The 15,397-nt window shown below is 39.7% G+C and overlaps 1 protein-coding gene across 2 annotated transcripts; it reads right to left on the minus strand.

The window, feature by feature from the left end:
• Positions 1-125: 125 nt before the first annotated feature.
• TOX4 (TOX high mobility group box family member 4) lies at positions 126-15,375 on the minus strand. Of its 2 annotated transcripts, XM_065941437.1 has the most exons (10): positions 15,236-15,375; positions 14,956-15,024; positions 7,270-7,512; positions 6,150-6,410; positions 5,573-5,803; positions 4,046-4,126; positions 2,980-3,659; positions 2,916-2,949; positions 1,723-1,886; positions 126-1,038 (listed from the first exon to the last, which is right to left on the minus strand). In XM_065941437.1, exons 1-10 carry the CDS (start codon positions 15,239-15,241, stop codon positions 978-980), a joined length of 1,830 nt encoding a protein of 609 aa, XP_065797509.1. In that variant the 5' UTR covers positions 15,242-15,375; the 3' UTR covers positions 126-977. The 2 variants fall into 2 exon arrangements, with proteins under 2 accessions (XP_065797509.1, XP_065797508.1); XM_065941436.1 differs by having other exon boundaries at positions 2,916-3,659.
• Positions 15,376-15,397: the final 22 nt, after the last annotated feature.

A 15,397-nucleotide genomic window follows, 5' to 3' on the forward strand; every position in this document is an offset into this window, starting at 1 on the left:
AGTGTTATAAACATGATAAGAAAGGGTTCTCTGGGACATTTCTCAAGGTAAGATCTGAGTTTCACTTAAGATTATCATCACTAGAGCTGTCATGTTTTAAATAGTTGCTTATTCTGTCACAACTGTGGCTTTGCTAGTTTTTTATTCATTTAATTCCAAGAAAAATGAAATAAGCACATCTTACATTAAATAAGTGCCTAGGGTTTGCAGAGATTTAGCCTATATAAGTGAAAACACTTCGGGCCTATTTTTTAAAAGATAATTTCATCAAACACAAGTGAACACAATTTCTTTAAACTTTGGTGAAACCTCTTATATTAAGGAAGTAGAGTTCTGCCTTTTACACTCAAACTGTGATACAATCAGAAAGTTGAGTACAGAAATATAATTGCAGAGAAGTAAGAAGCTCCTAGGTGATGTTATTTTCTCTACAGTCCAGTGTGCTTGCTATTACTGTGTTGAAAACCTTTGTTCTCAAACTAATAATGTACAGATGTGATAGGATAGTAATAGTTCTCTAAGAGATAACCTTTAATGAAACCTTTTAGCCCCTTTAGAAGGGATGCACATAGTGATGTTTTTTCCCTAGGCTCAAAGCTGAGTACTCTATCATTTTAATAATCTTTTAGGTAAATCCTATGACAATTATACCAACAAGTTTCCTCAAACAGTCCCCCACCCAGCCATCACCCCTATGTTCTACTTGTTTATATTCCCTTCACCCTTTCCTCTGTTATTATCACTGATATCTCTGCTTTTACTTGAAAGCAAAATGCAATTCCAGATTGCAGCAAACTCAGTGGCCCTGTTCCATAGCCCCTGTAGAAGAGCGACAGAAGGGGAGAAATGTGAAAGACATAAAGGATCATCATGGGTTGAGAATCAGGCACTACCAGAAGCCTCGCTTGTCTTTTTAAAATGGTTCGGTAGACATGTTCCCAGCAGTAAGTCTTCACTGGCTTGGAGAACAGGAAGTACTATTTCACAAACACCACTGTGTTTGAGTTTCTAGAGGCTACCCAGGCCAAGAAGACATCCCTAAGAAAGAAAAAGATACACACAAACTTAGAATTACAGCCTAGATATGTTTTTTTAAAACTCTGTCTTAAACAAATAGGTTGATAGATATCACCTAAATAGGAATATAAGGGCAATAGGCCTATAAGTCAGAAGCATAGGCAATCCTAATTTAAAGGATTTGAGATGGGAAATACCAATGCCTTGTTTCATGGATGTAGGTCAATCTCAGGAAAACAGGAAATGGGCAGAATCTTCAGAACTTCTTCCCTTTGCCCCATATGGAGCATTTTATTGTGCTACTTACCACCTATCCATCCTCAAATTCTAACTGATTACCTAAGTGGTAATCAGTTAGATTACCACTGGTTAGATTACCACTGATTATCTCTGGTTTGCACTAAGGAGATAAACTATACTAATATTCATAGTCACCAACAGCTTGATGTGTCATAGTTTCAAAATGAACACGTAGAGCTAACGTAACTGAAAAGTGTGAACTGCTAATTATGTCATCTTTGTCTATACGGCAAATGTAAGCTCTTTTTAAGGAGGGAAACTTTTCTAGTAGCTTCTGTAATCAGACATACATAGCAACCTACTCTACCTAAGGTAAAGTGATACTGATGATATGCTCAGATACCGTGTTATTCCAGCAGTTAATTTAGCCATACATTAATTATAAGAAGGGAACTGTAAGCTCACCTGCAGTGCTTCACCACGCACTCATTGCTGCAGTACTCATTGTCCCAGTCCTTACTCACAACGGGAGGGTTTTCACAGCCGGACCTCACACATCGAGGCTGGGGTGAAAGTGTCATGGGAGACCCACTCACCAATTCAACATCCATTTGAGAAGGAGACTCAACCTATGAGAGGAAGAGAGCATCAAAGATGGACTGGATTGCTACCTAGCCAGCCAGCCAGCTAGTCAAATTAACTCTGTGATCCAGTGGAGCAACACATTTACAGTCCCTCACAGGAAGGGGTAAAGTTCCAAAGGAAGGTGAATTCTTGGTCTCACTCCAAATCCAGCTTTAGAATTTTGCCATCCAGACTGACATGCTCCTCCCCATCAGGGGAATGCTGGTCATAATGCTAGTGTTTAATCTTGGCCTATCACTAACTTTATTCTACTCTTGAATAATATACCCCTGAAAATATCAATTCAAAAGTAGAATGTGAGTACAGGCTGGGTCACCTCAACTAAGATCAGAGGGAATAAGAGAAGATATAACTTTTCAGATTCATAGTTCCTGATTTTGCAGGGCGGGGTGGTATTTTTTTTTTCAAAACAATTGTTTCTCATGTTGATGTATGGCAGAAACCAACACAACATTGTAAAGCAGTTATCCTCCAACTAAAAAAAAAAAAGGCCCACATCAGAAAAACATTGTTTCATTAGTTATGAAGCTAGCATCACAAATAGACCCATATTTGAAGTTAAAACTAGGGTAAATTGGCATGTCTCTTTGGAAACACTTATCAATACGGACTAACTGAATTTTTCTACCTATATTCCCTGTCCATCCCTTTACTTAAAACATAAGCCAATCAGTCAGGGTTTGGGAGAAATGGAAGAATTTGTCTCTAAAGCTTTGGATCCTGAGGTAGACACTTGAAAAGTAACCATGCTTAGGCTGTATCTTTAGTTGAACTACAGTATTACTTCTGCTGAGTTAAGGAGTAATCTAGGGCAGGAGGCCCTGTTAATGTTTCTTCTCAAGAACACTACAGAGTATCTTGGGTGGGACAATTCAGTTGTAAGTAACTGTCCTCTATAGGTTATTTTGTATTCCTCATCAGGCATTAAATGCTAGTAGCAACTCCTGCTTTTATTGTATCAACCAAAATGCTTTCACTGGTTTAGAGCAAATACTTGAAAAACAGAGTCTCACCTCAGGAACTACATCTGTGATCATCTCACAGATTGTCTCAGGAGTGGTTTCCTCCACTGTATGGGTCTCAGGGCTGTTGTTCACAGGCTGCTCTGGACTACTTTCTACAGGTGGTGGAACTAAGGTAGTCTGCATTTTCAGAGTGGGTGGAGGCACAATCTTGACCTGCAGTGGAGGTGGCTGTTGCTGTAGGTTGATTCGAAATTTCTGAGGTGGAGGCTGTTGCATGGCCTGGAGTGGGGGAGGCTGTTGGAGAATGGTTACTTGCTGCTGAGTGGGGGGTTGAGGCATCTGCTGTAGTGGAGGGGGCTGTAGTCGGGGTGGAGGTAGTTGCATAGAAGCTGCTGCTGCTGCTGCTGCCTGCAACACCGATCGAGTGACAATCTGGGCTTGTTGACTGGGCTGGATAGTAGCTGTACTGGTTTGGCCAAGTTGGAGACCCCGAGAGGTCACCACTGTGGCTGGGATAACAGTAACCATCCCGCCTTGAGACATAGTAATAGAAGAGGGCAACATCTGTTTGGTAATAATCAACTTGGTAATATTGGGCTGACCCCCAGCCCCAGAAGATGCCTGGTTTGCCACATAGGATGAAAGAGTTGAATTGACAACAATGGAAGGAGACAGGGCAGGGGGCTCTGTTGAGGCTGGTGCTGGGGACGCTGGGTCAGCAGCAGCCACAGGAGGTGGAGAAGGAGTCTGTGATGGTGGTGCTGGGTCCATGTCAACAGTTTCCACAGTGGCCTAAAAGAAGGTGAAAAAAAAAATCAGGAGATGTATCCTCTTCCCTAGGGTATATTCACCCTAATCACCTTCCAAGAAAAAAGTACATTACAGATAAGGGTGGGGTGGGGTGGAGGTAGTGGGTAAAGAAAGAAAGAAAAATGGGCAGCCATGTGTGCTACTTGGCTAAAGTAAACAATGACAATATCAAACTCAGAAAGACAGACTGTTTGGAGAGTTTTATGATGGAAACAAATGGGAAACCTGTTATATACTTTTAAGCTTTAATATTACATAGTATTAATAGATTCTACAGATTTTTGGTGGTATTACTTCTTAAAAATGCTAATAAGCAGCTCAAAAATCTGTTTATTGGTTTAAATATACATCTATCCCAGTCCTCTTACCTGACACTCTTGATTGTCTTTATAAGCAGCCAGAGCCTTCAGATACTCTTTCTTGGCAGCTTCAGTTTTCCTCTTATATACCTGCATGAAAGAGGCTGCTTAAAAAGTCCACATACTCAATAGAAAAGACTAATAATCCTGTATTATTCATCAATGAAAGATAATTCATCTCAGTGTAAATATTGACAACCCTTAGGTGAATACACTTCTGAAAACTAGTACTCAAGACAGCCTCCATGGCAGACTTGTATATGAAAGCCAGCCAATCAACAGTAGGCTTGCAGAATAACTACACTTCTAAAGCTAATAGCAACCACTGCCCACACTTCTGTAACCAAAACAAATCCTGACCCCCTAACTACATTATAAGATCAGTAGTCTGCTTAGTCTGGGATCATGTCTTCCCAGTCAGTATACTCTCCCTCTTAAGGAATGTGGTAAGCTGTAATGATGGCCACAATTCTTCCTGTGCTGTGTACCTAGTCTTCCATTAACAAGTGAAACCTATTTCCCCTTCCTTTGAATTTGGGCTAGCTCTGTGAGTTGCTTTAACCACTAAAATGTGGCTGAACTGACACAGAATTTGGGGGCAACTGTTTTTGTTCTCTTGGAACACTGCTCTTAGCCTGCCAGTGTAAAGAAGTCAGTCTAGCCTATTTGGAGGATGAGAGACCATGTGAAAGAGAACCAAGGCATTTAAGCCAACAGATAGCACCAAGTGCCAGACATGGCAGCAAGGTCATCTTGAGCAGCCATGTCAGGCTGTCGTTTGTGAGTGCAACTGCAGGAATAAACCCAGGTAAGAACACCAGGAAAACCACCTAACCAATTTACAGAGTCATAATAAGTAATAAATTACTTCTGTCTTAAGCTACTAAATTTGTGGTGGTTTACTGAGCAACACATAACTGATATAAATTATCTGTAATACATTCAGTTTTTGTTTTAATGATTAACTTTGATATAACACCTGTGGAGTCTAGGGTAATGATAATTACACTCATCTTTAATTTCAGTTGTATATTTATGTAGTACCACAATTTTCATTTGTTTAATTCAGGTTAAATTTAGGGAGGTTAACTATAGTTCTCAAATTTATATGAGGCCAATGAAAAAATCCAAACTTGGCTGTGGATTCAGTGTTTTTTATAACAATGTTTATGTAGGTATTTTGGATTCAGTGTATGGATGCAATTTTTAAGACAGATGATCTTAAATACCATTAACAAAGAGTTGCTATTAAATAATATGTGAAAAAAAATAAATAACATGTGAGAAAGTTAAAGCTTAGGTTGAATTCCCTTGCCTTTTTTTTTTTTTTAAAAACCAATTAAAAAAATTATTTTGCTGCACCAGGTCTTAGTTGCGGCATGTGGGGTCTAGTTCCCTGACCAGGGATTGAACCTGGCCCACTGCATCCGAAGCATGGAGTCTTAGCCACTGGACCAGCATGGAAGTCCCTATCCCCCTTCTTCTTAAGAACTTCTATAACATTCACTAACCACTTGCTCCTCATTATTTGCTCACCTGTTTTTGCTCTTCTCCAAGACTGTCCCACATAGAAGCCACAATTTTTGAAACCTCCCCAAAAGTGGCATTGGGATTCTGTCCCTTGATGGCAGCCTGTGTGTCACGAAAGAATAAAGCATATGCTGAAACTGGTTTTTGAGGTTCATTAGGATCTTTCTTTTTTCTCTTCTTTGGAGCCTTCTGCTTTTTCCCTGCTTCCACCACAACTGTCTTCTGGCTGGGAGGTTGCTGTGAGGAGAAAAGAGACAGAATTACGAGGGAAGTATCACATCTGGAGAACTGACAGAAAAGGACTTTTATATGGGGTAAACTAGTCATATGAATGGAATTTTCAGAAATGCTAAATAAAAATAGAGGCAAGAGGATTAAGGCTTTAGTAAAGCATGTGAGGACTGATAAGTATGGGGGTTGCAAAAAGCATTATAAACTGTAAATTAAGAGGCAGGACCCCATAACCAGAAAAGTGCAGAGAAGGTGGCAGGGCAGTAGGAGAGAAAACTTAGTAGGATCTGTATGTCAAGGGTTTTATCCCAGTGTAACATGGCAGATTTGATTTTGGCAGAGAATGCCTCACCCTCCGGAATTCCTCAACACCATCCTCATGAAGTGAACTTGTAGGTGAAGGGGTGGTTGAAAGACGATCTTCAGGTGACTGGGCAGGTGGCAGGATGGTGCCACCCCCTAAGCTCAGACCAAGTTGAGAACTCAGTTCTGACTGATCAATGGTGGTCAACTGGCTATGCCCCATCAAGCCAGATGTCATGTCTGTCATTGGTACATCAATTGTAACAGGTGGGTTGGCACTATACTGAGTTCCTATAGAATGATCCAAGTCCTGAGAGAAGCAGAAGGACAAATTACACAGTAAATATAAAAAACACCACTTTTCCCTTCCCTGCACCTGAATTCAGGACAGTTTATAAACCCTCTGCTTACCCAGAATTCATCATCATTTAAACAAACATCAAATAATTTATCTACATATAAAACATACTAAGCTTTTTAATAAGTACAGAAATTACAGGTTGAGTACTAAGTCACTTATTTGTACTCAAAGGCCTATTCCAAAATAACTAAAAACAGCCAAAGTCTTAATTTTGGGCAAGTTCAGAGCAGGTAAATCATTCAGTAATCTGGAAACAGTGACGACACACAGGGGAAGGAAAACTTTCTTCCCGTACCCTCCTAAACAATGGCTGCTAAAGCTCAATGCACAGACAAATCAGAGTGACGCCAGTGTTAGCAGAGATGTCTGGCGTCAAGTGTAGTGTGCGTCGACGTGCTGATGACATGTGCTAGAGGTCCCATACACTGATTTAGAACACATATTAATCCACTTAATCCACGCATGGTTCAGACAGGTCTTGAATACACCCCTCAACATACCAGCAATCACACTCATTTGAATTGTAGAATGTGAAAGTCATAATGTAATAGGGAAAAAACGTTCCTTTCAAAAATCCAATAAATAATTTTCATTTCAGGGTTAACATTGGACATTTTACAATTTTAAAACATGTTTCAAGTAAAATTGATTCATATGATAAATCTCATTTATTCAGGGAACGTGAGGTCTGAAGAATGAAAAATAAGTAATACCCAAGGGACTTAAGTAGGGCATACAGAGTCACTTGTATCTCCCTTAACACCATGCCCATGAGCTTGGGTAAGCCTGATAATGTCTTGCCCCTTACCATGGTCAAGCCCCCACTCAGGAGCCCCCCGCCCTGCTCCATCAAGCCATGGGTCATGCCCACAGGCATGTCCAACGTCTGGACACCATACTGGGCTGAAAAGCTGCCATCCTGAGAGGAGGAAGGGTCTGCCAGGTCATCAAAGTGGCCAACCACATCTGAGACAGCCAATGAGGGATCAGAATCCAAGGAGATAGGTGGGATTTCAAATTCCTCATCACCCAGGCTTGGTGTGTGGAACGTCTGTAGGGAAGAAAAAAAGGAAAAAGATTTAGTGGAAAGAGGAGGAACTGCATACTGCTAAGCGAACAATGTGCCTGAGTACTAGACATTCTTCATGTACTTCTTTTCAGCCTAGATCCCATTTTTGTTATCAATATCTTAGGACTTATTTAATTTTAAAAATAAGTCTCTTTTTCCTCATATCTTTGGCCATATGTCATGTACAAAGCTGCCAATATCAATCACAGTTTTCAATTTATTTATCTCTTTTCTACCTTTACCATCTTGCTTGTCCTAAACTATTTTGCCTGTTGGTCTAATGAATGATTCTTTCAGCACCATTAGTAAGGACCCAACCTTTATAACCTGTTTTGTTATGATGCTTAAAAATCTGTCTGAAGATTCTAGGATACAGCAATTATTTCATAATTACTACACCTGAACTGTTAGACCACAGAAATTCATGTCAACCAGACAATCAGACTTTGTTGTTTTAGGGTACTCTGAAGCAGATCCTAAAAGGAACTGTCAGGGGGACCTTATGCACTTCTAAAATATATGCACTTGAGAGTTTCCTACCTCTTTTCCATTTTAGAAATCATGATTTGTACAAAATTCTCATATATACAGAATTTTCAGAAAATCCAACAATGCCAACCAAAATAAGGATAACAGTGAGGAGAAAAACCTTCATAAGAGATATAGCCAGAGGGCAAACTGGTTCTCTAACAGTTCCCGAACACATTCCTGTCCTGCTTTGAACAAGCCTTTCTGCAAGAGAGGAAGAAAAAGATTACTCCAGCTGGAAGACCCAATCACTTCCTCTGAATCCAACTACAATAATAATATACTCTTTCTACTCAGTGGTAAAGAACCTGCCTGCTAATGCAGGAGACGCAGGAGACTCAGGTTCAGTTGCTGGGTCGGGAAAATCCCCCAGAGAAGGAAATGGCAACTCACTCCAGTGTTCCTGCCTGGGAAGCCCCAGAAGCAGAGGACCCTGGCACGCTGCAGTCCATGGGTCACCAGTAGTCAGACAGAACTGAGTGACTGAGCATGCAGGCATGCACTCTGGATGAGGCCACCGTTCACGGAGGTAACAGATCAATGTCTGACTTAAAATACATGGAATGCTCTGGCTTCTTTTGACACTAAAAAACTAAAAACAGCAACATCTGCAGCAACAGAGCATTAATAACAACAGCAATAGAGCATTAAAATAAAAGCAAGAGACTTTCGTGTCACAGAGATCTGGGTTCAAGTCCCTTCTCTGCCACTTGCTGCTGCTGCTAAGTCATTTCAGTCGTGTCTGACTCTGTGCAACCCCATAGACGGCAGCCCGCCAGGCTCCCCCGTCCCTGGGATTCTCCAGGCAAGAATACTGGAGTGGGTTGCCATTTCCTTCGCCACTGCCACTTACTGTAAGACCTCAAATGGGTTTTCCTCATAAAATCAGAGTTGTAATCTCCTTGTATGGTTATTAGGAGGACTAATGGGATTTACTACACAAAGGTTTGTCACATGGCCCTGATATATATAATTACTTAGTGATAACACTAATATCCTAATGGTTAACTTGTCACCTACCCCAACCAATTGTCACGGATTGTTGGAATTTTAGAAACTTTAAATTTTATCAACCTGTCACATGGCACAATAAATATTAACTGATTCAGATGAAATTCAGGAGACACCCACAGGTATTTTTTTTTCCTCTTCCATAATTAAGTAACGTACCTCAAGCAGGATTTTAAAAAGGCAGAGGAACCAGAGATCAGACTGCTAACATCCACTGGATCACAGAAAAAGCAAGAGAATCCCAGAAAAACATCTATTTTTGCTTCACTGACTACAATAAAGCCTTTGACTGTGTGGATCACAACAAACTGTGGGAAATTCTGAAAAAGACAACACCAGACCACCTGACCTGCCTCCTGAGAAACCTGTATGCAGGTCAAGAAGCAACAGTTAGAACTGGACATGGAACAATGGACTGGTTCCAAATTGGGCAAGGAGTGTGTCAAGGCTGTATATTGTCACTCTGCTTATTTAACTTATATGCAGAGTATATCATGAAAATGCCAGGGTGGATGAAGCATAAGTTGGAAATAAGATTGCAGAGAGAAATATCAATAACCTCAGATATGCAGAAGACACCACCCTTACAGCAGAAACCAAAGAGGAACTAAAGAGCCTCTCAATGAACATGAAAGAGGACAGTGAAAAAGCTGGCTTAAAACTCAACATTCAAATAACAAAGATCATGGCATCTAGTCCCATCACTTCATGGTAAATGGATGGGAAACAATGGCAACAGTGACAGACTTCATTTTGTTGGGCTCCTGAGTCACTGCAGATGGTGACTGCAGCCATGAAATTAAAAGACGCTTGCTCCTTGCAAGAAAAGCTATGACCAACCTAGATAGCATATTAAAAAGCAGATACATTACTTTGCCAACAAAGGTCCACTAGTCAAAGCTATGGTATTCCCCGGAGTCGTGTATGGATGAGAGAGTTGGACCATAAAGAAGGGTAAGCACCAAAGAATTGATGCTTTTGAACTATGGTGTTGGAGAAGACTCTTGAGAGTACCTTGGACTCCTAGGAGATCAAACCAGTCAATTCTAAAGGAAATCAGTCCTGAATATTCATTGGAAGGACTGATGCTGAAGCTGAAGCTCCAATACTTTGACCACCTGATGCGAAAAGCCAACTCACTGGAAAAGACGCTGATGGCGGGAAGGATTGAAGGCAGGAGAAGGGGATGACAGAGGATGAGATGGTTGAATGGCATCACCAACTCCATCGACATGAGTTAAAGCAAGCTCCATGAGACGGTGAAGGACAGGGAAGCCTCAAAAGCTGCAGTCCACAGGGTCACAAAAAGTGGACACAACTGAGCAACTAAACAATAACAACAATATTCTTTAGGAAAAACTAAAACTCTGCCTAAGAACTGAACTTTCCTCAGTACACAAATCATAATTTTTCTTATTGTGTGGAAGTTCTTAACTTCAGTCCATGACACTGAGATTTCAGTTCAAGTTCATATGAACATTTTTCAGGAAAAAGAGTACAAAGATTTTTACCAAATTCTGATGTAAACAAACAAAAGTTACAGTGACAGGAAGGATCCAGAGAAACATTTGTTGTATTATATCAACAGCTGTAAAATAGTGGTTTACAATTTTTTAAGAAGATACAGGTTGCTTTGGTAAAGCAAAAGATGACTGCCCTTTTCTGTTTACCACAACAAATAAGAAAAGTAACTCTGCTGATATGAAAATGATACTATTTGTTAATGAGAACTGAAAAAAGAATAAAAATTCATACAAAAGACCAGTGTTCTACAAAGGACTAGCCCTCATAAACCATCTGGAGTATTCTCATGAACTACACTAAACACCAAAGAAGCAGAGATTTCACTGTATCGAATTAACAAGGCATTCTTTCTATGTACCACCCACTGGAATGTGGAAACAGCTTTGTTATTCTGCATCTATGGCTTTAACGGTGTTTTGTTTTTTGTTACTTTGTTTCTTCCTTTAAAAAGGAAGAGTAAAGTAACTGCAATGATCAAGAATACAGAAGGGGAAACCACCTGTTAGAATAGAGATCTACTCTAAAGCTTTTACTACCACAAGCTATTGGTAAGATTATTAGATAATGAATATCTAAAGTTCTTTTATTTCAGTGGATTCACTATATAACTAAATCATAAACTCTAGCTTGTCAAATATAAAACAGATAAAACTGTAGCAAATATTAAAGTTAAACTAAATGACGTGGACACAGAAAGAGGAAATAGAAACATGAGTCCTCTACCTTCTCAACTCAACTTTCATTTCCTTCTGTTAAATTCCTGGGGCTTTATGAAGAAGAAAGCAGTTTGGGAATTACAGTTTATAAGCAAGGATTATAAAGGTTTAGCTATCTAGAGAAATAAAAAAATTAAAAATACCATTTGTCCTACCTCTTCATATTCCTCCATACCAAAACACACAATCCAGTATTTAAGTAATTTCTTGTGTAGATTATTCATCTTAAGGAAAAGTTATTGTAATCAAGCACTGATTTATTCAACAATACACTGGTCCTATGGATTATTAAAATAGTTTAATTGTTCTTAAAAATTGATATGGTAATGAAAATTTAACTATTCAGCCTGAAATCATTAACTGGTTCTAATGATTACTTAGAAAATTAGGAAAATTGAGGACAGGTATCTTTATGACTGGGGCTTCCCAGATGGCACTAGTAGTAAAGAACGTGCCTGCCAATGCAGGAGATGCAAGAGACGCCAGTTTGATCCCTGCATCAGGAAGATCTCCTGGAGAAGGGAATGGCAACTCACTCCAGTATTCTTGCCTGGAGAATCCCATGGACAGAGGAGCCTGGCGGGCTACAGTCCACAGGGTCACAAAGAATTGAACCGGACTGAAGCGACTTAACATGCAAGCATGCATCTTTATGACTAATTTCCCCAGAGTGCTCAAAGTATAGTATCATTATTTAAATGCCAACCTTAAACAAGATAGAAAGATTAAACTCCCTTCAGACTATAGAGCTCTCCTAGCTCAAGCAAAGCTATTATATATGCTAAGCCTGCCTCTCTGGACACTTAATCTTTACAAATTATTATTTCTTATTTTATTGAGGTATAACTTATGTAAAGCACATATATTTTAAGTGTATGGCTCAATGAATTTTTACATATGTTAACACCCAATTATCTACTATCCAGATAAAGATACAGAACATTTTCATCACTCTAAAAGATTTTCTCATGCTCCTTTCCAGTTAATACTCCCTCCCTTCCACAATGGGTAGCACTATTCTGATTTCTATCAGCATAGTTTAGTGCTGTCTATTCTTGATCTTAATATTCAAATGAATCCAAATAATGTCTACTCTTTTTTATTTGGCTTATTTTACTCAATAATATATTTTTGAGATCACTCAGGTTGCATTTATTAGTAGTTCATTATTTTTTATTGCTGTGTAGTATTCCTTTTAACTACAAACCTATTCCTATAAACCTATCAGTTTATAGACATTTGTTTCCACTGTTTAGCTATATAAACCAAGTTGCTGTGGACATACATGTTTTTGATTAGTATATGCACTCATTTCTCTTATGTATATATCAAGGAGTGGAATTACCAGGTCACAGGATAACTATATTTTATGTGTAGTAGATAGCTAGTTTTCCAAAGAGGCTGAATCAATTTACACTCTTACCAGAAATGATTAAGAGTTATCTACATCCTTACCAACTCCTGGAATGATCAGTCTTTTAAATTTTCACCATTATGATGGGTATAAAATGGTACCTCACGATTAAATGGCATTTCCCTGGTAAGTGATGATGATACTTTTTCATATGCCTAGTGACAATTTGGACACCCTCTCTTCTGATGTGCAAGTTAAAATCTTTTGTCCATTTAAAAATTGGATTCTTTATTTCACTCTGCAGAAGTACCTGAATATACTCTGAATCTGAGTCAGATATATGTGAAAAATATCTTCTCCCAGTCTGTGAAGTGCCTATTTAAATTCTTAATGTTGTCTACTGATGAAAAATTCTGGAAATTCCCTGTTGGTCTAGCGGTCAGGACTTGGCACTCAACTGTTTGGGCCTGGGTTCAGTCCCTGGTGGGGGAACTACAACCTGGCAAGCTGCACAGCATGGCCAAAAAACAAAAAACCACCTTATTTCAAAGAAGTTCAATTTTTTCAACTTTTTTTATGATAAGTTATTTTTGTGAACATTTCTTTTCCTTGCAAGAAACTCTAAAAATTACTCTTCTTCTAAAGAAAAAAAAGTTAAATTACCTTCATCTTGTTTTAAGATATATTTGGGGTGGCACACAGTAAGACCAGAAACAACAAAAACCACAAACCAATTGAAATAAAGGAAAACAAACACACAAGAGGGGAAACAAAGGTGAAGAAGTTGTAACGGATAAGGAGAAATGGTAACAATGACAGGGCCCTAGGTTAAAGGAATCCACTGAAATTTAACTATGAACTTCTTAGCAAAAGAATTTATAAAAAGTTTTTTTCTTAAAGTAATAAAAGCAAACACAAAGGATAGACTCAAACCTGGAAAATTTCTTGATGAGGCCAATATGAAATTTATGACACTCTAAATAAAGAAATTTAAATTGTGGAGACTTGATTCAGAAGGAATTGGTCGTGATGTGCTTTCATGTGGATAAGACCAATGTGAAAACTACAACACTCCAAATAATGAAATTAAACCATGAAGATATCGCTCAGAAGAAACTAACAATGAGACTGCAAAGCATCAAACAGATTTTAGTTTTATATTATTCTTAAATTTGCTGCTCCTTTGATTCACACTTTACTTAGGAATGTAAAAATAAATAGTAATCACAATAAAGTGAAAAAAAAAAAACAACTAGCAAAACCCCCTCCTTGTCCATCTAATTCTCATACATGAAAGCATTAAGGTTTGTTACAGGATAAGTTGATGAATGCGTGCCAAGTCGCTTCAGTCCTGTCCAACTCTTTGCGACCCTATGGATAAGTTCATTCAACAACAATTGAGAATTCTTGATACAAAAAAGTGATCAAATAGTTTATGCCAAGTTTTAAAACAATTTAAAATTCTCAAAAGGCAGTAGAAAGTTCAAGATTTCAGTTTCTCAAAGACTTAATTTATTTTTGTTCCATCCTTTTCTATTGCCTTGTCTAAACAAATCATACATATTTATGACATTTCAATTAAACCTTTTCCACGAACACTAAAGGACCTCACCATGATCATTACTTCTACTTCACAACATAGTAAGAAACTATTATTAAAACTATCTGACAGCTAGGGAAACAGACACACAAGGGTGAAGTAACCTACCCAAACTCTGAGGCACTGGCAAACAGAAATGCACGTTCTACTTAACTCCCATGTTTTCTCGCAAATATTTCCTTTCATTCTCTCACTAGCACAACAAGCTAACACTCTAAGTAAACATAACCAGTAACTTTTCTAAAAATCGTTAAGTAGGAAGTTTTAATGAAACACAGACCCCTTCAACAGAGTACGGTTTAAGAATGAACACATTCCACAGTTAAAATGTTAGGTAAACTCCTGCCCTCTCCCAGATTTCTTTGGCGGAAACGTTCTCTCCCTACTGCGATCTCCCATTACTGTACTTGTTTCTCCTCCACGAAAGGAGACAATTTCACTCTATACTCCAATACAGAATCGCTCTAAAATAGGTTAGCTTTTACCAGCGTCCTGTTTTTTTTTAATGACAGCAGCCTTCCTGGCCTTCCGCGTAGTCATAGGCTCTGAAGGCAGCTGCCACTTTTCTCCAAACATCAATCGCAGCCTCCGGTTCCCAACCCCCGGGCCCTGGCGTCCTAGCTCTCTCCCCATCACCCTACCCCACCGCTGCCTCCCGCCCACTCCGCGCAGCGTCAGGAACTCATGCTCACCTCGGCCCCGGACAGGAAAGGGTGCGAGGGCCCTGTGATCGTCAGGTAATTGTCATTTCCTCCGGGAAACTGGAAACCAAAAGAAAGCCGCGGGGATAAGTTAGGGGAAGCAGGGAGTTAGCTCGGAGCGACGGATTCTGACCCAGACATTATGACAACACCCCCCAAACCCCGCTCTCTCTCCCCTCCCGTCTGCCGCCGCTCCGCCCGGCTTCCCACTTCGGCTTCAACCCCGTTAGCTGCGCTCTCTCGCCAGCCTTCTTAACGATCAGGAGCCTACCTCCATCTTCACACAACGGCTACCAGGATCTCAGTGGACTCATCACTCCCACCGCCCCTACAGAGGACACGGAACTGCCGTCACTTCCGCAACGTCGTGCGTCGCTCTCCGCTGATTGGAAGGAGCGCCTTGGGCTGTTGCGAGTCAGGCCCGGGAAGGCCG

This window comes from Muntiacus reevesi, chromosome 7 (assembly GCF_963930625.1).
Source record: "Muntiacus reevesi chromosome 7, mMunRee1.1, whole genome shotgun sequence".
NCBI classification, from domain to species: Eukaryota; Metazoa; Chordata; class Mammalia; order Artiodactyla; family Cervidae; genus Muntiacus; species Muntiacus reevesi.

Bases quoted from the DNA above. Each gene is read 5' to 3' on its own strand.
- TOX4 (XM_065941436.1), bottom strand. The intron at 5,804-6,149 runs GTGAGGCATTCT...TTCTCCTCACAG, and splicing joins GTGTTGAGGAATTCCGGAGG to CAACCTCCCAGCCAGAAGAC. The intron at 1,039-1,722 runs GTGAGCTTACAG...TTTCTTTCTTAG, and splicing joins TGCGTGGTGAAGCACTGCAG to GGATGTCTTCTTGGCCTGGG.